This window comes from Microtus ochrogaster, chromosome 19 (genome assembly GCF_000317375.1).
Source record: "Microtus ochrogaster isolate Prairie Vole_2 chromosome 19, MicOch1.0, whole genome shotgun sequence".
In the NCBI taxonomy this organism is placed as follows: domain Eukaryota; kingdom Metazoa; phylum Chordata; class Mammalia; order Rodentia; family Cricetidae; genus Microtus; species Microtus ochrogaster.
In genome coordinates this window covers 29,108,583-29,129,091 of record NC_022021.1, presented here as the reverse complement: position 1 = coordinate 29,129,091, position 20,509 = coordinate 29,108,583, and the positions used below count along the sequence as shown (strand labels likewise).

Here is a 20,509-nt window from a genome sequence, read left to right as displayed (position 1 = left end):
GGACAGAGTTACTATTGGGGAAGTTTTGCAATGACTGCTCTTTTCTTCGCAGGAACATGTTCCCTCCCAACCTGGTGGAAGCCTGCTTTAAACAGGTAAATGCTCTCCAGCTACCAAGTCGCCTTTTAAATTCTTCTTGGGGGACTGGGAAGATGGCTCAGTGGTTATGAGCACCGACTGCTCTTCCAGGGGAGCTAAGTTCTGTTCCCAGCACCTATGTCCAGTGGCTCGCAACCACCAGTAACTTCAACTCCAGTAGATCCAACACTTCTCCAGGCACCTGAATTCACATGCACACACCTACACTCAGACACACACATAATTAAAAATAATAAAACTTAAATTCCTTTTGGACATATCAAGCCAGTAGGACCCCCTTCTCTTGCCTTTCCATTCTCTAAAGTAAGAAATCCTTCTCTGGCTAACCATATGGAAGGCACCAGGATTAAGGGAAACTTAGGTGACAGTGGTCCTTCACTTGTATTAAAGGTAGTTGCCAGGCTCACACATATTGCACACAAACAGCACATTTAGTCTGTGTTAATTAAGAGAACTAATTTGGGGGGGGGGTGCCTCTCTTTTCTTCCCCTTCCTTGGGCTGCCATGCAAAAACTCAGCCAAGCAAGCAAATTCAATTATAAATAAATGCACTAACAACTTGCATTAATGTTAGACAGATTATTCTAGTTTCTGGGCTTGATTTACAAGTCTCTGGCCTACTTATTATGAAGAGCCTCAGGTAGTCTAGAGAGAGGAACCATATCGAAAAGGAATGGCGTCATCGCTTATGGAATGCCTGCTGTGTGCCAAGCACCAGTGTTATACTTACTCTTCACATGAACATGACGAGTAGCACTGTCTTCACTTCACCCATGAGGCCGCTCATTTATGAGGATGGGGATTATGTAATAAGCACAAGCTCTCGCAAGTCGTAAATGGCAGACCCAGAATTCGGAGCCATGTCGTCTCTCCTTTTCCTACTGCTCCGGGTTGCTTCCTAGAAAGCAACCCAGAGATTCCACCTGGAGGCCAAGGTGAGGTCCAGCCCTCTCTGCCTCTTAGCTTAGCGGTTCTTGGCTCTCTACTTGGTAGATACAAATAACTCCCAGTATTGGGAAATGCTAATCTCACTTGATTAGAAACGCCAAGCTATGCAAGGGGACATAGACGGTAGGTTAAATGCTGCTTCCCAAACACTCCTCTGTGTGGTGTCAGTTCACCTAACCTTTCTGCTTGGGACATACAAAATAAAACCAAACCCTTACCTCTTAGAGAACTGGGTTTGCATATGTAAGACACCAGCTTTCCCCCTTTCTTAATGCAAGCAGATTGCAAGATCAAAACACACTCCCTTCAAAAAAAAAAAAAAAGAAAGAAAAAGAAAGAAAACAGTGGAATGCAGGAGGACCACAAACCCAAGTCTAGCCTAGGCTCCAGAGTGAGTTCAAGCCTACCTTGCATGATTTAATGAGGCATTGTCTCAAAGTATAAAGCAAAGGGCAGGCCAGATGGCTTAGCTGGGGAAGGCATTGACACCAGGTCTGATAACTTGAAGCCAATCCCTGGGAGGTACGTGTTGGAAGGAGAGAAATGACTCTCCCAGATTGTTCTCCATATGTGCACCATGGCGTGTGTCCCTAACCCCACTAGATAAATAAGTGCAACTAAATTTTAATTGAACATATATGTACATGTATATTACAAAAAGAAGGATGTGGATACAGTCTAGGTGTGGAGAGTTTATAGAGCACATTCAAGACCCTGAGTTTAGTTCCCAGGACCACAAAAGTAAAAAAATGCTCAGGCGGCCAAAATTCTTTATTCAAGAACAACAGTAACATTAAAGAATAAATCCCTTTCAATCCAACAAACCCACCCGGCATCATGAGTCTGTTCGTGAGCTGGCAGTGGATGACACCAAAAATGCTGATTTCTAGAGCCGTTAGATGGGAAAAGTGCTGACCTTTACAGACTGGCTTTTAGTACGGGTGCATTTGCAGGACTGTGAGGGGGAGAAAATGTGTCGCCCTAAGGCCTACTTGCCTTAGACCAGAATGCAAATAGTTTCTGAGGAGGCTCTAACTGTGCCCAAAGGTGGAGGGTGTAGAAGGCTTAAGAGAGGGTGACCAGGCTGAAAACGTACCCCGGAGAAGCCACAGAATTCGCAAATGCGGGAAGGAAGAGACTGAGCGTTGTCTGTAAAAGGATTGTATGTGTTTTGAAAGTGACCAGCAATCCCCAGAGAGACAGTGGTTTTCCAATAGACTAGAAAGTCCCCTGCTCATTCTTGATACAAAAGCGTCCAAGCACTTCACGTGCGGCCGTGCCTTCCCTCCTGGATTCTAAACCCAGTCACCACTCACACGCTGTTGCTTTACTACCACCGCTATCAAGGCCAGGGCAGCAATTTCACTTTTCTGGAGATCACAGGGGGGACAGGCTTCACTGTGGCCATCCACAGCAATGTTCTTCTCAGCACTTGCTGACTGGAACTTCTCTGCAGGAGCTACAGGGAAGAAAGAGCATGGCTTGGCTTAGGAGAGATGGAACAAGAAGGTTATCATCTCCAATTACTAAGCAAGGAGCTCTTAAGAATAGGGACTCATAGCGTCAGTAAAGTCTTGAAGACCAGGTGTTTAAGGACTTTCCATTCTCTGAACTTTCTAATCCTGAAGGGCATTGCCACTGGACAGATTTAGTCCACATTAATGTTGGACGTTACGTTTGCAAAATGGTGTCCCTTGTGGTGCTTAATTTGGTCGTTGCCACAAGCCTGTGAGGTGAAAATCAGTGGTTATCTTGTTTCACAGTTGCGGTATATGAAATGAAGGGTAAGTTATTTGTGCATGGTCTCCAAAAAAGAAAAGAAAAGAAAAGAAAAGAAAAGAAAAGAAAAGAAAAGAAAAGAAAGAAAGAAAGAAAGAAAGAAAGAAAGAAAGGACGGACTTACGAATATTTGAGTCTGTGACTCTTCAAAATTCTTAGTCATTTTACTAAGATTTCGAAGAAAGCAAAGGTCCGTGTGTATGTCGATTCTGACATCTTCAGTGTGTGTTATGATTCATGTGTTTCAGTGTGCTTGTCTGTGTTGAGAAACAGCGATTTGCCACAAATGAAACAGGTGATACATAGGCAGGTACATATAACACGGTCCTGTGAATACAAATTAACATAAATCATGATAGGAAACTTGGACAGCAGGGGAGTATAAAAAGACAAATAAAAATCAGTTGATTTCTGCTGTGCTTCTTATTTTAAGTTTAAAACCAGCTATGAGAAGAGGAGCTTTAAAGTGCCCCTCCAGGCCAACGAAACACTCTTGGGCGCCGTGATCAGCAACGTGTCGGAGGCCATGGAGACCCTGACCCGGATCCGGGAGGAGATGGTGCCCGTTCCCGGATCTGTGAACGGAGTCAATGCCCTGGGCCTCGTTGTCTTCTCCATGTGTTTCGGTTTCGTGATTGGAAACATGAAGGAGCAGGGGCAAGCGCTGAGGGACTTCTTTGATTCTCTGAACGAAGCCATCATGAGACTGGTGGCCGTGATAATGTGGTAGGTATTCCTGTGTGCCCCCTAGCTGTGTCCGAGATGCTTATCGAGATGGCGGCGTCTTCTGTTCTAAGGAAGATGCCACCGAGCCAGACGGCTGGTTGCAGGGATCTTTTTCTGGAAACCACAAGAGAGTTGGTGTTTTCCTGGCACTGCAGAGGCCCTGCACTTCCTTGTTTTGAAAATGTTCTGCTTCTTTACCCCATCCATCACTTTATGCGTGCTTAGTTACTGAGTTTGTACCCTACGATAAGAAGAGAGGACCGAGCATACTAGCCGCAGCAACAGAGAGCAGACGAGGGTACACTGGATGGATCTCATACACTTCTTTTGGTTTTTCAAGATAGGGTTTCCCAGTACCTATAGAGCTAGTCCTGGAACTCACTCTGTAGACCAGGCTGGGCTCAAACTCAAAAGATCTGCCTGCCTCCCCAGTGCAGGGATTAAAGGTGCACACCACCACCAGCCGGCTAACATGTCAGACACTTTTAAGGAAGACAAACAATGATCAAGCACATAAATATCATATTCCTGAGTCATAGGTGTGGTGAAAGAAGCAAAGGGGGAGGAGGCGTGTCATTTGCTTTGGGTGGTACGGAAAGGCCCAGGGTGGCTTTTTTGCTCAGATCAGAATGACTAGGCACGTCCAGTTGTACAAAAAGAGCATTCCCAGTAGGAAAACAAGCAATCACGGGCCCTGGATCCTTGGGGAGGGGGGCGATGAGTTTCCCCTTTTATTTAAACCCTAAGAAAGAAATGTATGTGTCAGAGCTGTAGCAGTGTATCACAAATAATAACACCCAGAGAGATATATTCTTATTCAGGCTACATAGCAGCCTACAGAAGAGCTCACAGGAAGTATTATGGGCTGCTAAGCCACAATTTATACAGAGCTACCTTTAATAAAATTCAGAGCAGAAGACAAAAGAAAGGCTAAGTCCGAAGGGGAGAGCATTGACTTTGGAAAGTAAACTGTCCCAGCAGGGACAGAGCCCCTTGCTGGCCTAGGCCTTGCGTGGGAGTTGGTTTTCATTCATCCTTTATTTTTAATAACTAGGGTCCTTCTTGGCACCTGGGGCAGGAAGGCATCCATCGCTATGAAAAGCATTCACTCACCAACATGATTAAAAATATCCTTTGTCTCCAATGCCCCCGAAGCCCATAGAAACCCACTTCTTAGGAGTTTGCACAAGATGAATATGAACTCAGCACAAAGACAGGTCAGAATGTGGTCCCCACAGGAACCTTCACTTGGAAGGCCCCTTTGAAATCCTGGCCGGGCTGAAAGTGGACATTTATCTTCATATTATTAAAATGCCTCCACCTTTCACCCCTTCCATGAAAGGAGCCCATTCAGGGCCACTGAACGAACCTCACATGGAGCCTTTCTAGCTCCACGCTCGCCTCCACACTCCGCGTTGAATTATTGCGTTTCTGAGAACAGGTACTTCTGTGATTTCCTGGCCTTTGAAAGGAGCGTTGTATTTCTTGGGCTGCAGCAACTCCTCCGCGGTTCCCAGCAGACCCTTCTCCTTCAGGGTGATTGGCTTCTGTCTCTAGCAGTGTGTTTCATTTTAGCTTAGTGCATACATCACACAAAGGGAGTCGAAAGTAGACCTTTGAACAAGTAGGGTTAGTCCAGCATATAGGCGTCGCTGTCGGGTCCTTTGCCCATCCTTGCAAGGGACTGTGAGTAACAGCCTGTGGATAATGACTTAATTCGAATGCCTATAACCTGACTGCAGTCCGTACATCCACACACTTTATTAATTTTAATAGCTCTGGCTTTATTTTATGGTCTTCTATTTATGGTAAAGTGGTACCAGAATTTAGTTTGCATAGTAACATAAAATTTCCCGAGGAAGGAAATTGACTTAAGTATAAAAGGTGACTTGAAGAAAATCCACTAAGTAATATCTTAAGTGGAACGTAACTACAGAAGAAAGCAATAAAATGGCCCTAGAGCAGTGGTTCTCAACTTTCCTCATACTGTGACCCTTTAATACAGCTCTTCATGGCGAAGAAAATTACTTTCCCACCAGAAAATTGCTTTCATTGCCACTTCATACCTCTATTTTGCTATTGTTATGAATCGTCATGTGAATATCTGTGTTTTATGATGGTCTTGGGTGACCTCTGTGAAGGGTTGTTCCACCCGCTAAGGGTGTCGTGAGCCACAGATTGAGAAACATCACCCTAGAGTAAGAAAGCTGACCACACGACCACTGGCACGGCACAGCACAGCACAGCTTAGCGTACCTCCTGTTTTAGCTTGGGGAGCAGGCTGTGGTATGGAAAGTGTTATGAAAAGTATGGGCATTCGCATAGTGGTTTGTTTCAGGTGCCTGGCAGGAGGCAAGAGGGAGAGGGAATCACAGGCATCTGAAGATCCAAGCAGGGACCCAACTGTGTCTAGGAAAATGGACATGAGGACCAAGAATTCTTCTCCCTCCTTGGGTCTAAGGCCGGTGGGGATAGGGTGGGGTGTCCTAGAGCGATCCAGAGTGATTTAGAAATCAGAGGAATTCTGTGTTTTAAACAGAAAAGAATGACAGCTGTAGTCTCTGCAGGGCTCAGTTTGAAAATTCCCCGTCTTTCCCTGTTTGGTTTTTTTTTTTTCTCCCCAACTGATCCTGTGCTACTTCCCACAGGTATGCGCCTCTGGGCATCCTCTTTCTGATCGCAGGGAAAATTGTTGAGATGGAGGACATGGGTGTGATTGGCGGGCAGCTGGCCATGTACACAGTGACAGTCATTGTTGGCCTCCTCATTCACGCTGTCATCGTCCTGCCCCTCCTCTACTTCCTGGTAACCCGGAAGAACCCCTGGGTTTTCATTGGAGGGCTGCTGCAAGCGCTCATCACAGCTCTGGGGACCTCCTCAAGGTATGTGTGTGTATGTGGCTTGCTCCTCTAAGAAAGAGTGTCTAGTCCGGCAGTGGTGGTGCACACGTTTAATTCCAGCACTTGGGAGGCAGAGGCAGGTAGATCTCTGTGAGTTCGAGGCCAGCTTGATCTACAAGAGCTAGTTCTAGGACAGGTTCCAAAGCGACAGAGAAACCCTGTCTCAAAAGACAGAAAACAAAAAACAAACAAACAAACAAAAAATCAGGAACATTGAATTGACTTTTTTCACCTCTGATACCTTCTTGGGATGCAAGGAAGGGCTATATGTAAATCCTTTGTGGGGTGAAAGGGAAGGAAGAGCCCTTTCCTATCCACTATCTTCCTGTCTTCTGTTGACATCTGCCCGAGAGAAAAGGTAGAAAATGTTGTGGCCCAGGCATCCATGGTATAGGAATAATCACGAGTAACTCCTCAGAGGAATCCAGGCACAGAACAGTAGCCAAGTAACCCTAGGACGATGCCACACTGCTCCTAACCCCCTAGTGAGACAAGTGTTGACTTAGTCAGGACACAAGAGAGGAAGGAACTGTCTGTGCCAAAGACCAAAGACGAAGCATAGAACTGTCGGGAACACGCAGCTGACATGTCCTGTTTCGCTGTCCTCAGCTCTGCCACCCTCCCCATCACTTTCAAATGTCTCGAAGAGAACAACAGAGTGGACAAACGCATCACCAGATTTGTGCTCCCCGTGGGAGCCACCATCAACATGGATGGGACGGCCCTCTATGAGGCTTTGGCTGCCATTTTCATCGCTCAAGTTAACAACTTTGACCTGAACTTTGGACAGATTATTACAATAAGGTACAAGGGGAGATTTCTCTCCAACATTCTCTTTAGAATGCTTGTAACAGATGAGAGATTGAGCAAGGTTGGGCAAAGAAACGGGGAGGGACTCAGGCATGAACAGGAGATTGCTGTTGGAAGGAGCAGTCTTGGGTTTAGATGAATGTATTTTCCAGCTTTTTAACTTCAGGTGAGAATATTCGTTCAAATAATACAGAAGTATATCACATGCAAAGTATAACTTACCTGTGACCATATTAAATCTTTCTGTTAGATACCCATTGTCCATGACTGATTCCCAAAGACCTCTTCCAATGCAAGGACACATACACACTTCTTTTCAGTAATTAATTATACCATATATACCATGTACTCCTTGATTGGTTTGTTTGTCAATATAGAATTTACAGGTGTACCTCGCTCATTTACTTATTTATTTTTATTTATTTTGTAGTCCGTGTTCTGCCTGCATGCATGCCTGCACACCAGAAGAGGGCATCAGATCTCATTATAGATGGTTGTGGGCCACCATGTAGTTACTGGGAATTAAACTCAGGACCTCTGAAAGAGCAGTCAATGCTCTTAACCTCTGAGGCATCTCTCCAGCCCTACCTAGCTCATTTTCTAATATCTATAAGATATATAGTATGAATAATTATGTTTTAAAAATATTAAGTTAGTCTCCAACTTTAAAATACTAAACTATGCCTGTAGGCGATGTTGAAAAATGAAAACACACTTGAAACAGCCCGTGTGTCCCTGCAGATTTAACCCTTTGCCCTTTCTTGCCTGGTGGAGTCAGAAAGACTAAGGGCAGCAGGAGGCTTTAAGACTCCAAGTTCAGATCAACTTGCTGTGAGCTTGAATTTAGCTCACAGTAAGAGTGTTAGAAATCGGACTTTGGTCTTTACAGTTTCTTATTAGTAAAGATCCCTACACAGAGAGTAGTTAAAACAGAACTACGGTGTCCTCTGCCTAGACCTACAAATTAACACTCTGTGGTGTCTGTGCTCTCTCCCCCGCTCTCACTGTCTTCTCCCCTCTGATTTCCTGTCACGATACATCACTCAGCGTTCATCTCCTAAGAATTCTACATACCCGCAATAACATAGTCTCAGAAGTTCTTCCAAAATACCATCCTATCTTGATTTCCCCAGATGCCCCCCCCCAGATGTCCTTTGCAAGTTTTTTCTCCTCTCAGATCAAATCTCGATTTTATGCCTTAAAATATGTTTTGGGTCTCTCTTAGTCTCTATCACACATTTTTCTTATGTGTATCTAGAAGTAGGTTGTAGTCTGTACGCGTGTGCCTGTAGTTAGGAAGGGGTGACAGCTGTGACATACGTTCGAGGGAAATGGTAAGGTGAAGTTTCTATGACCCGGGATCATAGGCCAACCAGGGGTCAGGAGGTTCAGTCTAACCACACCAGAGGCTGGAGGTCAGCGTCTCGCTGCACTATAGCCTCTTCCCAGACACACCTTGGCATATTGACTGAAGAGCCCTGAGCTAAGACAAAGGTTCAGCTGCATGTGAATGTGTGAATTAATAATGAAAATGGTACCAGTGACCCAAACAAAATACAAGTACAGTTCTCTGTAAGGTTTGCCCCACCAAGCCTTCAAGGCCTGGCAGTGTTCCACAACGGGAGGAATGAAAGCTGCAGTTCCAGTTTCGAGGTGACCCCCCCCCCCGACCCAGGTGCTCCATTACGACTTCTCACCATCTACCAGTTTTTGCCAGTGAGAAGAAGGAGAGTCAAAGGTTGGCCAGTCACTTCCATCTGTGTTTCGTGAGTTAGAATTTAGGAGGCTTGCAAGTGTCAGTGTCATTATAGGTGGCCTTACCACCTTGGCATTCTAGTGCCACAGCAAGGAAGGAGATGGGGGAAACCATGAGCAGTTTAGATCTTGGCAACACTGTATTGATAGTTACATGCCCTATCAAGTAAATCTTAGACACTTGACACACGTGCAACTGGGTCCATACTGACCACACACACACACACACACACACACGCATGCATGCACACATGCACATTCACATTCACCTATAAGTACCTTGACAGTGCTGGGCTAAATCCAGGGCCTCACGCGAGCTGGGCAAATGCTCTACCAAGTCACCATCTTCTGCGACCTTTCAGACCTTACAGAATGATTGGAAGAACATAGAAAGGGATCCATCCACCAGTTTCTTTACTGAACAAAGCCCACTTCACAAGGGTCGCTGTGACGATCGAATGAGGCAAACCATGCTCAGTTTATCAGCTGACACATAATAAAAAGTGCGCGATTGATTTTAGTTAGTATGACTCGGTTCGGTGAATTGCTTTTACTTATTTATTTCCATTTTCATAAAGCAGGTCCTCCACTCAAGCGTGGAGACCCGAGTTTTGCGAGGTACTCCTTGGTAAACCTTTCTGTTTGGGTTCTTTTGTCAACAGCATCACAGCCACGGCGGCAAGCATTGGGGCAGCTGGGATTCCTCAGGCTGGTCTGGTCACCATGGTCATCGTGCTGACATCTGTGGGCCTGCCCACGGATGACATCACACTCATCATCGCGGTGGACTGGTTTCTGTGAGTATTCGGGGACCGTGTTTTGACTCACGCCATAGCTCCCACCCATAAGCCCATCCCCTGTTTGCACCCCACAATTCTAGACTAGCAAACAGTCTAACGGGCTCGCAGAACAGAGCAAAAGACACACCGGGCTGTAATGGAATCTTCCTCATCACCTGGTCCCCAGTCCTCACGGAGTCCCAGCCTCACAGGCCATGCAGAGTCCCTCCTCTCTCAGCCTGAAGGGCGCATCTGGTCGCTCTCCCTCCCACTCCATAAAAGCCACGCAGAGTTGGGAAACCTAGTGTCTGCAGAGCTGACACAAGCCAGCCAGTCTCTCTCTGGGTTGCACAACACATCCCTCAGCAGCTGGAGCTACAGACCCCAAATGCCAGCTCAGGCCCTTCCTCCTTGTGCTTCCCAGTACAGAGGGCTAATGCAGGGCAGATGTTGTGTCTGAGACCCATGAGGCGAGGGATAGCCGTGCAGACAGAGCTCATGCCATCAAGCGGAATCGATCTGACGGTTTGAGAAAAATCCAGAGAAATGTAGCCATACATCCTTAGACCCCACCACGTAGGGCCTGTCTTCATGCCTTCTTCCCTTCCAGAAACACTCTCTGTTCCTAGTCTCTCATAAAGTCCATCTACTGGGGGAAACATTGTTTAAGGGTGCCTGAAGAGAACACCTAGGAGAACGCATTGGATGCTGGAGTCCAGTGGGATGAATTCACTAGAGTTAGGAAGAGTCCAACAGTGTGCGCCAAGGCCAGGGGACATAACATGAGTTCCCGGGTTACTTGGGTCATCATCTCAGGCCCGGTGACAGTGTCAGCCTATCTGACCACCATAGCTTCCACTAGAAGTGTAGATACCCACACCCTCTGCCTTCTGTTGACACTCTAGGGCTGAAATTCAGTGACAGGTAAGAAAGAATTCAGCGCCTGGTCTGGCTCTGAGGCATCTATTAACACCAGCGCTTTGGGGCTGGGCTGGGGCTGTAGCTCAGCTGGTAGAGGGTTTTCCTAATGGGCGTGAGGCTCTGTGTTCATTGCCAGTCCCCCGTACTCCGGGAGGGAGGGGAGGACGATTGTGCAAACCTGTCATCTCAGCGTATGCTAAATGAAGTCAAGAGGATCAAAAGTTAGAGACTGTCCTCTGAGGCCACATGACTTCAAGGGCAGCCTGGGCCAAGTGAAAACTTGTACAACTAAAGCCAAGAGGACTTTGGTAGAATACAAGCTTCCACTCTGAAGATTTTTTTTTTCTTTTTGTCTTCATGCATAAAACTGATTGAACTGGGCAGCATACTAAAGCTATATAGTTTACACCCATTATCATAGCATTAAAAACTCACACGTGTTTTCATTGCTCTTAGAAGTTAGAATAAGAATTCATTACGTGTTGACGTAAATAACATTTTTTTCTGTGAAAAATAGCCACCTCTAGACAAAACGTTTATTGAAAAGAATGGCACAGAGTTAGGTTTTGTAAGTCCCGTTAACATCCTGCTTTACGTCAGACAGCTGCAACGCTCCCGACTGTCTCTGCATCCAGTGTGCTGTGAGGTTACACATTGTGTAGTCTATGCAAAATTTACCACAAATTCCTGGGAAAATAAGAGTAAAGGGAACAAACGAGAACATAGTATTGCTAAAGAAAAAAGAAAAAAAAAGGTTTTTTTTTTTACCCAAGGAGGTGTACCATGCTTTAGGAACCATTAGTACAATGGTAGGCGAAGAGAGGAAAGAGAAAATGTTAAATAAAAAGAAAAGGGGACTGGGGAAATGGCTAAGTTGGAACAAGAGCTTGCTGTGTAAACATGAAGGCCTGAGTTCCATCCTCACACGGTACCCGTTAAAAAGGAGCAGGGCATAATGGCACCGCTGACACCAGCACTGGCGTTGCAATGGCAGAGACAGGAGGACATTAGGAAGCCGATCTTGCTAAATCGGTGAGCTCCAGCTTCAACAAGAGACCCTATCTCAGAAAATAAGGTGGAAAATAATGAAAGAGCACACTCTGGGCCTCCACACATACGTGTACACAGATGAGCTCCATCACACCCCCCCCTTTCTCTTTCTCTTTCTCTCTCTCTCTCTCTCTCTCTCTCTCTCTCTCTCTCTCTCTCTCTCACACACACACACACACACACACATATGTATGTGGGGGGATGGTCAGCTCTCACAGTTCACCTTCTGTTTATAGCCAGACTAATTACTGAAAACTAATCACCTACTTGTCCTTGTAGCTTTTGACAGTGACCGTGCTAGGTTGTGTCAAGGATGAAATCATCCCATTGGAGGGGTACCCACTACAGAGTTAAAAGATGTTTCCAAAGCCTCCTCCAGCCAGCTCCCAATAGAAGCTGGGGTCTGCTGGTGCTCACAGGACCCTCTCTTTCCTCTCTTCCTGCCCCACCTGCAGGGACCGCCTCCGAACCACCACCAATGTGCTGGGTGACTCCCTCGGAGCAGGGATCGTTGAGCACTTGTCTCGACACGAACTGAAGAACCGAGACGTTGAAATGGGGAACTCCGTGATTGAGGAGAATGAAATGAAGAAGCCCTATCAGCTGATTGCCCAGGACAATGAGCCTGAGAAACCCGTGGCTGACAGTGAAACCAAGATGTAGGCTAAGCAGGAGAGCTTCTCTCAAGCACCCGGTGTTGGAAGGCTCTTCTGCAGTGTGTCCATCTCACTGAGCTCGCGCACACAGCGAGCCCCTTCTCTTTTTCCTCCCTACTCTGATAGGATTGGAGAATGTCCAAAAACAAGGGAGGGCTTGGCAGCAGCCAAAACATATAGGTTTCAGACCACATTTGAAGTTTTTTTAATTCATTTCATGTTATTCTTACCAAGTAAGTTACTGGAACCAAACATAGTTTTGATATCACCAATTTAGATGGCGAACAATCCTGTGTGATTGTTTTATAAGGAAAAGTAAGTGATAGGTTAAAAAACATTTCTAAATCAACTCTCCAAATCCAAAAGTCCTTCAGAACACCATTGAATTTTAGTCTGAAGAACATAACATCTTGATGAGTCATTAGGTCACCTTTGCGGAAGCAGAGATGGTCCCTCATTCCTTCTGACTTCTGTCCTGACTTTATCAGTTCCAGGGCAATGCCCACATGCACACAGCACAGCTGTGGGGAGGAGGAGCAGAAAGGGTGGTCTTGAGTGAGACTCACCTCATGCCTTGGCCTCCGTGTTCTCATCCTGATAACGAGAAACTCTAGATACTCTGGGCCTCCCTAGCCGAGATTGCTGTGACATCAGGAAAGACCCTGCCCTGTATCACATGGAGATCTCAAAAAGAACACTTCATAGGGATGGGTGTTTTTCTCTAGGGGCAGGCTCACTAGATCCTGGGTCCAAAATGTTGGTTATAGAAGTAGAAATGCGGACGGCCATTCCAGGAGTGGGATTATTTGTGGGGCCCCTTTGCCTGCTTTTTTGTTTGTTTTGTTTTGTTTTGTTTACCAATACTAGAAGCACTCCCATCTTGGGTATTCTTCCCGAACCCAAGGGATGGCCCTAAGAAAGCCTCCCACCATCAATTGACAAGTAGATGTTCAGGAAATCAACAGAAAACTAGCAACTAGCTCATGGTCTTACTATGAACCACTACAGAGCAGAGAAAGAAGAGAGTATGGCCAACAAAAAGAGGGTTCTTTAGGAAGAGCAAGAATAGATGGTCTTCTTTAAAGATAAGCAAAAGGGGGAGCTACATCTCAGCCCTTTCTGTTAACCGGAACACTTTGTCTTCTGTTCCCAATCAGTCCCCCAAGAAATGGCACATAATGCCACTTCTTTCATACTTCAAAGTCAAGCAAATGAAATTTCTGGGACAGATCTATGTGCTAGGTGGATGATCTCATCTCGGAAAATGTTTTGTTTTTTGGGTTGTTTTTTTTTTTTTTGGTTTTTGGTTTTTTTGTTTTTAGCAATTTAAACAGAAGTTCTTAGAATGAAAGAAACAAGATACTCCTTTGTACAGAAATGCCACTTGGCAAATCATTCAAAATTCTCATCTCGAGTGGGGTTTGCTTTAATTCTGTTTGTGGCTCTACAAAAAAAAAAAAGAAAAGAAAAAGAAAGAAAGAAAGAAAGAAAGAAAGAAAGAAAGAAAGAAAAATGGTAGATGAGTCAACATGAAAATATGAGGGTGGAAGAAAAGACAGCAGGGGCATTGCTTTCAGGCAAGGCAGCTCCCGGGTTTAAAAAAGATTAATTATTTTTACCCCCTTAGGAATATTCAGTCAAAGGCACTCGATGGGAGCCATCAGATAGTACCAGCTGCGTTAGTTTCTGACCGAAAATGACGAACGCTCACAATGATGCTAACAAACTGAGTATCTAGAAATGTGTCTCCCAATCTACAATTAGAGATATTTTATAGAGATCTTGAGCATGGCACGCATATAAAGGTTAACACTAGGCTATGATGGAATAATCGTTTAATGGCAAGCTGTATTTGGGAAGCACACTACTGAAGTTAATGTATGTGGCAGTCATTTTATAACACTAGCAGAACAAAACTTAACCACGTCAAATTAATGCTGTTACCCAGTGTGAGATTTTTTTTTGTACTAACCATTTCTTATGAAATCAGGTCCTCTAAGGTGGTCCCTTTGCCAGCCCATCGGAGGCTCTGCATATGTGTGTACCCATTGTGTACTGGAAAACATTACTTTGTAGATGTATTTTCAATAAAGAAAAATAGTTTTACATTAATGTATTTGCATATTGTTATTATTGTTTTCCCCACTGATGGAGATACTGTACTGAACTCAAGGAGTGCTAAAGAAAGATGCCGCTCTGGACAGTAAAGTCTTGGCAGAGCCAGCAGGCGGGGAGTTAGCCATGATGTAATATGTAATGACACCTGTGCCTCTGCTCCTAAAACGGGAGCCTGCACAGAGGAAGATGTGGTCTGCGTGGTGCTGGGACAGCTTGCGCTTAGTTTCCCAGGTCGGATTCCGATTTCTCAGATAAAGGAAGTCATTTCGGTGTGGGAATCTGAAAAGCGAACGCTACCGTGGGATGCTTTCAAACCGTGATTTCCTGTCCGACCTTCAAATTAAGGAGATTTATCTCTGTGATTAGCGCTGCCATTTAGGAAAAGAGCAGAGTTAGGTCCCAAAAGGTATTTCAAAAGCAGCCCTAGTTACTAATAACCACTTATGGAAGTGGAGGGCTATTTTCCCTCTAGCTTCTTAACAAAGAATTGGTGGACCGACAACATCATGAAATCTCTAGCCTGAAGTTCTAACGGCAGGTCCTTTAATCTCTCCGGCTACCAGCAGGGGGCAGTCACCTGCAAAAAGAAAAGTTTACTACACAGAGAGCCCAGGAGCCTAGGACATCTTGGGAAGGCTTTAGTATGATAACACCTCTTGCAAAGTTTTGCCCATTTGCAATTTTTTAAATTTGTACCGGTTTCTCTATAGGATATTAGGGTGGTTTTTTTTTTTTTTACAAAACACTGTATTTGAACCTCTTTTTCAAGGCATAGATGATGGCCACTTAGTCCATTTGGGAATAGGAAGGAGATTGCTTACATCCAAGAGAACAAAACCTGGTCTCCCCAAGAGATTATCTGCAAACCTGTGGAATAGTCTGGACACTGGATTGCGTTCTGGGAAGCACCACGGCAAATCAACACACTGCTAGAAAGAACTCCCTCTTTAACTAACTTCTCTTCGCTCTTCAGCCTCAGGTGGAGTCTGTGCCGCTGCACAGAGCCGTCCTAAGCTCATCTCGGCGGTGAGACTGTGGAGGGGGCATTGAGGCCGAGAATAGGGTGCCACCATCCAGTTTAACCAGAATGAGAAGGAAAGAGGTAGAGACACGCCGCCCCCCCCCCCACGTGGGAGGTCATAAGTCTGCTCACAAACAGAACTATGAAAAAAAATCAGGCTAGGTTTTTTGGTTGTTTCTAAGTAAATATATTTAGTGTTTTGTATGTTTGGTTGCCCCCCCCCAACATTTTTTTTAAATTTCTAGGTCTTCAGAAGATAGGGTCCATCTCTTGCTTTTCCTGTATTCAACCTGTCATTCCCACTGCCCAAAGCAACAGGACTCCTTCCTTCTAAGGGGTTGGGGGTGGGATTGGAGGATTCGGCACCGCTGTTTGAGTGAGTCTGAAGGGAGCTTGGAGGAAGGGTTTGTTTCCCTCTGGAGGGGAGCTTTGTGGGCAAGACCCCGCTGGGGTCCGGAACACAGGGCCTCTTTCCGGGCAGCCCGCTGGGCACTTGACCCGAAGCTGCTGTCAGTCATCAGGCCTCTGTGTTAGTGGGTTGTGTCTCCTCTGCTCGCACCCGGGTGGTCCCAGATCTCCATCAACAATGCCTAGCTCTGTGTGGCCGCCTCTCCGGGCCAGGGCAGCTGAGAGACGTCACGACTAGGGCACACTCTGAATAAATGAGCCGGGAGGGGGGTAGCGAAGAGAAATCCGGGGAACATCCACTAGCTATCACAGAAGCCCATCTAGGACCACCACGGAGGAGGCTCTGGCCTGCTGCCCGAGAAGTCACCTGAGTAACAGACGCCTAATTGGAAAGTCTGCAGTAACAAGCAGATTTTAATTTGCAAAAAAGCCATCAAGTGCTGCAAAATTCCTGAAGGTCTCCATTTCTCAGTTCCCTCTGCCACCCTACCTATGCAAAATCTCTCCAAGGGACCCCATCTTCCTAAGCATCCTTGAGTTTTCCTTGAGTGACTTTTCAGGCGCCGCTACATCAGTGGTTCTCAACCTGTGGGTCGCGATCCTTCCACGGGCTTGCCTAAGGCCATCAGAAACTCAAGATATTTACATTACGATGCATAACAGTAGAAAAATTACAGTTACGAAGTAGCAATGAAACAATCTATGGTTGGGCTCAGCACAACATGAGGAACTGTACTAACGGGCCGGGCCGCAGCATTAGGAAGTTTGAGAAGCCCTGCTCTGGAGTCGAGAGGACTCTCATTCTGCCACGCTTTCCTTTCTCAGCCAGACCAGCACACTCTGAAGGCAGCCTGGCAACATCTCCCGCCACAGGGCAGTCATCCTGCCCGCAACACTGCTTTGAGTTTTAAGATATTCGTATTTCACTAAATTCTGCCTGTGTAAGTAAGTAGAGTTGTCAGATAAAACACAGCACACCCCATTCAACTTGAACTTCAGATAAACGACCAATATTGTTTAGTGGAAGTACTAAATAAAAAAAAATAGGGCACCGAATAGTGCGTATTATTTGATAACTTGGGAGACCCACGTACAAGTGAAATGGAAATTAGAGAATAATTTCTGTTTGCCTCAGCACATGAAAGAGTCTGTGTGCTGGGGGAGGTGTCTTCAGTGTCCCCGTTTCAATTTTTAATTGCTCGTTGAAAGGAAAAACACTTCTTAAAACTTCCTCTTCTAGAATTCCCTACCATTTGTTTCTCTTGGCAACATTAGCACTGATTATGTCTTCTTGTAAATCTTGCGGCCGCCATTTAGAAGCTTGATGGATGGACGGCCTTTGGGGCTCTGCACGGCTGTTTGAAATAGCTTATCCATGCTCGAAGTCGTTGAAGGATCACGTTTGCTTTGTGTTGCTTCCCTCTCATTCCTCTCTCTCCCTTCTCCCCCTCATCCCTCTCTGTCCTGACTCCATTAAAATACAGAAATGTCACTAACATTGCTTCCAAGAGATGGGCATTTTTCTTTTTTACTTGGAAGTGGCTTTTTGAGAAATACCTGTGTGCCTGCCATATTGCCCTATTCTAACCTATTTTCCAGTGGTCATAGAGAGGGAAATGGGTGAAATCTTCTTCCAGTCTATGGGAATGGCAGTTACACCGTAAAATCCCTACATAGGCCAGGCCTGGTGGCCAGGACAAGCACGGATCACCTGGGCCTGCAGCAGAAGGAACAAGCAGAATCACATTCTCCCCAGTGATGGCAGGCACGCGGCAGTGAACATCAGGTGGCAACCTAGGAGCCCTTTTCTCTAACTCTGTACGTTCAGGAAATCATAAAAAAAAAATATCCCAAAAGTGCCCAGTCAGGAGTTCTGAGACACAGCCACTGGAAGAGAACATAAAGATCATCTAGGAATCAGCTCAGCTCAATGTGAGCCTATCAGATGGCCTGTGTTGGGGAGAATGTGGGCAGCCAAGATTTGACACCAATATTTAACTGAAAAATTGTCACCCAGATCCACTGCGTTGAAATACAGGGGCCCAAAGAGCCAGTCTTGCCTTTAAACCCTGAAGAACTATGAACCAAACAAATAGAAAACAGCCATCCCAAGGAAAACGTCATGCCAAGCATGTTAGCTTATGCCTTCTGTAACCCTCAGTTCTTGGGAGAACGAGGCCAAAACATCACAAGATGGAGGCCGGTCTGGACTACTCAATGCGAGATCATGTCTCAACCAGAGAGAAAACGGGATGGAGAGAAAAAAGAAAAGAAAACTTCATGTCTCCTAAAATTTAAAGGCCTTCAGCTTCAGAGAGGTTGTTTAAGCCCAAATCTGCACACAACGATGGGTTAATCTCCACCATAATACCTGAATTCTCAATCGGCAATGGGCTGGCCAAAGGCCCTGGACCTCAGTGATCTCATCCATACCTGTGGGGGAGGGGGGGTGTCAGATAAAGGCCACCATCTCCAAATCAGTTTCACACGGGTAACCATACGTTGGAAGGGATGTTCATAACCTTAGTTATGAGCCTTAGTTAAATGGTTACCTAAGATTGGCACATTATAGTTTAATGTCCCGCTTCTTCATCTTAAATGAATATAATCATTCCTTTTGCAGGTGTGGCAAGGAAAAATAAATGGAATACATGAACATCGTTTATATGCTTGTGTGTGTTTAAGAAATTCTCAGCTTAGTTCTTGGTGCTCACGACGATTCTTAAAATGTTTATAACAAAATGGACCAGTAAAGGCAGAAGAGGCCTCTGGGTGACACGGAAGGCAGGCAGGGGTTGGGATTTGTAGGGGGTGGGGCGCTGTAGCGGTGTTAGGCTCCGAGTCCACTGTGGGCTGGAAGGAACTTAAGGGGAAGGCTGTAAACTGGTGTCTTCTGGGAGGGAGGCTATGGGAGGAGTCCTGTCACCCCTGGAAACCATCATCTCCAGAATTTGCCAGTGCTCTTCAGGAGGGGCCCAGGCGCTGCACCGGGGGGCAGACCAACAGTCCCTGCCAGGGTCTGCGAAGCTTTTTGTCAGATCTGGTTCTCCCAGCAGCCTGGCGCTGCATGGTGGTTTTGTGAAGCGCACAATTCGGCACTCTGAAGAGACCACCCAGCTTCCTGTCCCAGAGTCTCCCAGAGAACAAAACTGTCCCTCTGTGTGCCGGTGACCTCTCACGCTGCCGGCCCCCTCCCACTGTTGTCCTGGCCTCACAGCCAAGTGGAAATGGAAAAGCCAGTCAAGCCTCCCCTTGGTGGGAACCAGGGGAAGCGACGCTAAAACTGCCCGGAGAGGAAAGCCACTCTGAGCCTGGAACACTGCTGCCACCGCGTGGCAAGGGCCCAGAGCAGCTCACCCTGTATACAAAGACCGAAGGTTCTCTAGAAACCGTTATGGTGGGCTCAAGGAGGGCTGTGAGTTGAGAAATAGCTCAGAAATCCGGATGAAAACTGAACTTGAAGAGGTCTGTGCCTGCAGTGTGATTCTCAAAGTGTATGGATATTAACATCCCTGGGAAACTTACTGAAAATGCTCATTCTCAGGCGCCATCGTGGGCTTGATGGAACCCAGCAGTCCGCTTTCACAAGAACTGTTGCACACCAAGGCTTTAGAATCACTGATCCTGAGTCTGAGAAGACCCTGTGAAACTGAGCGTCGTATATGCTTGAAAAAAGGATCTCGTAAGGGGCTTACTATACTAAACTAGCAAACTTGCTCACGAGAGAAAGAAAATTCAGGTCCTTTATTTATTTATTTATTTAAAATAATTGATTTTTATTTAATGTCAATTGGTTTTTGCCTGCGTGCACATCTGAAGCCCTGGAACTGGAGTTACTGACAGGTACGGACTGACATGTAGGTGCTAGGAATTGAACCTGGGTCCTCTGGAAGGCATGGGCTTTGGACTCGGAGGGAAGAGAAAGCTGGCAGCCACGCACCTTGGGTGTGCAGTGTGGGCTGCCTAGGAAGCAGAGTACCATGAGAAGCCAGAGTGGCTGGATGAGGGGGTGGAGTCAGACAAGGACCAAGGCTCCATCCGGGAGGGTCTTACAAACCACAGGGAGGAGGAGGACTTTAGTCTACACAGGATGGGATGCCTCTGGGAGTGAAGGGCTGAGACCCTTTACTTAGATGTGAATGTGATGCCTCCAAACTTCACCAATAGCATGGGGACAGCACGCCTTGGGCCTTGAAGATATGAGTAGAACAAGGGCGCTTCTCCTTCATGGATGGTGACTAGGGTAATAAAGGCCCTTATAAAAGGGGGTTCCTACAGCCTTGCTCGCATTATAAAAGGGGGCTCCTACAGCCCTGGGTTGCTCACATTCTTGCCCTCTGCCTGGGAGAACATTACTCTTAACTTCCAAAGGAAGAGTTCCTTGCCAGACAACTGAACCTTTATCCTCAGTTCTCTCGCCTCTAGCATCGTGGGAAGGTAAACCCTTGCTCTGCATAAATTCCCCAGTGCTTGACGATCCCAGTTTTTGCCCAAATCTTTGGTGTTAGCCACTTTCTTTCTTTTCTTCTCTTTTCTTTT

The 20,509-nt window shown here is 46.0% G+C and overlaps 1 protein-coding gene across 1 annotated transcript in view; it reads left to right on the top strand.

The window, feature by feature from the left end:
• The window catches only part of Slc1a3 (solute carrier family 1 member 3), a 72,332-nt gene extending 57,801 nt beyond the window's left edge, over window positions 1–14,531 (top strand). Inside the window, exons 5-10 of the mRNA XM_005356607.2 lie at window positions 53–95; window positions 3,260–3,552; window positions 6,201–6,434; window positions 7,062–7,256; window positions 9,680–9,814; window positions 12,223–14,531. Of these exons, the coding sequence (XP_005356664.1) occupies window positions 53–95; window positions 3,260–3,552; window positions 6,201–6,434; window positions 7,062–7,256; window positions 9,680–9,814; window positions 12,223–12,430 (1,108 nt within the window). The 3' untranslated portion in view covers window positions 12,431–14,531. The remainder of the gene's footprint in view (window positions 1–52; window positions 96–3,259; window positions 3,553–6,200; window positions 6,435–7,061; window positions 7,257–9,679; window positions 9,815–12,222) is intronic.
• Window positions 14,532–20,509: the final 5,978 nt, after the last annotated feature.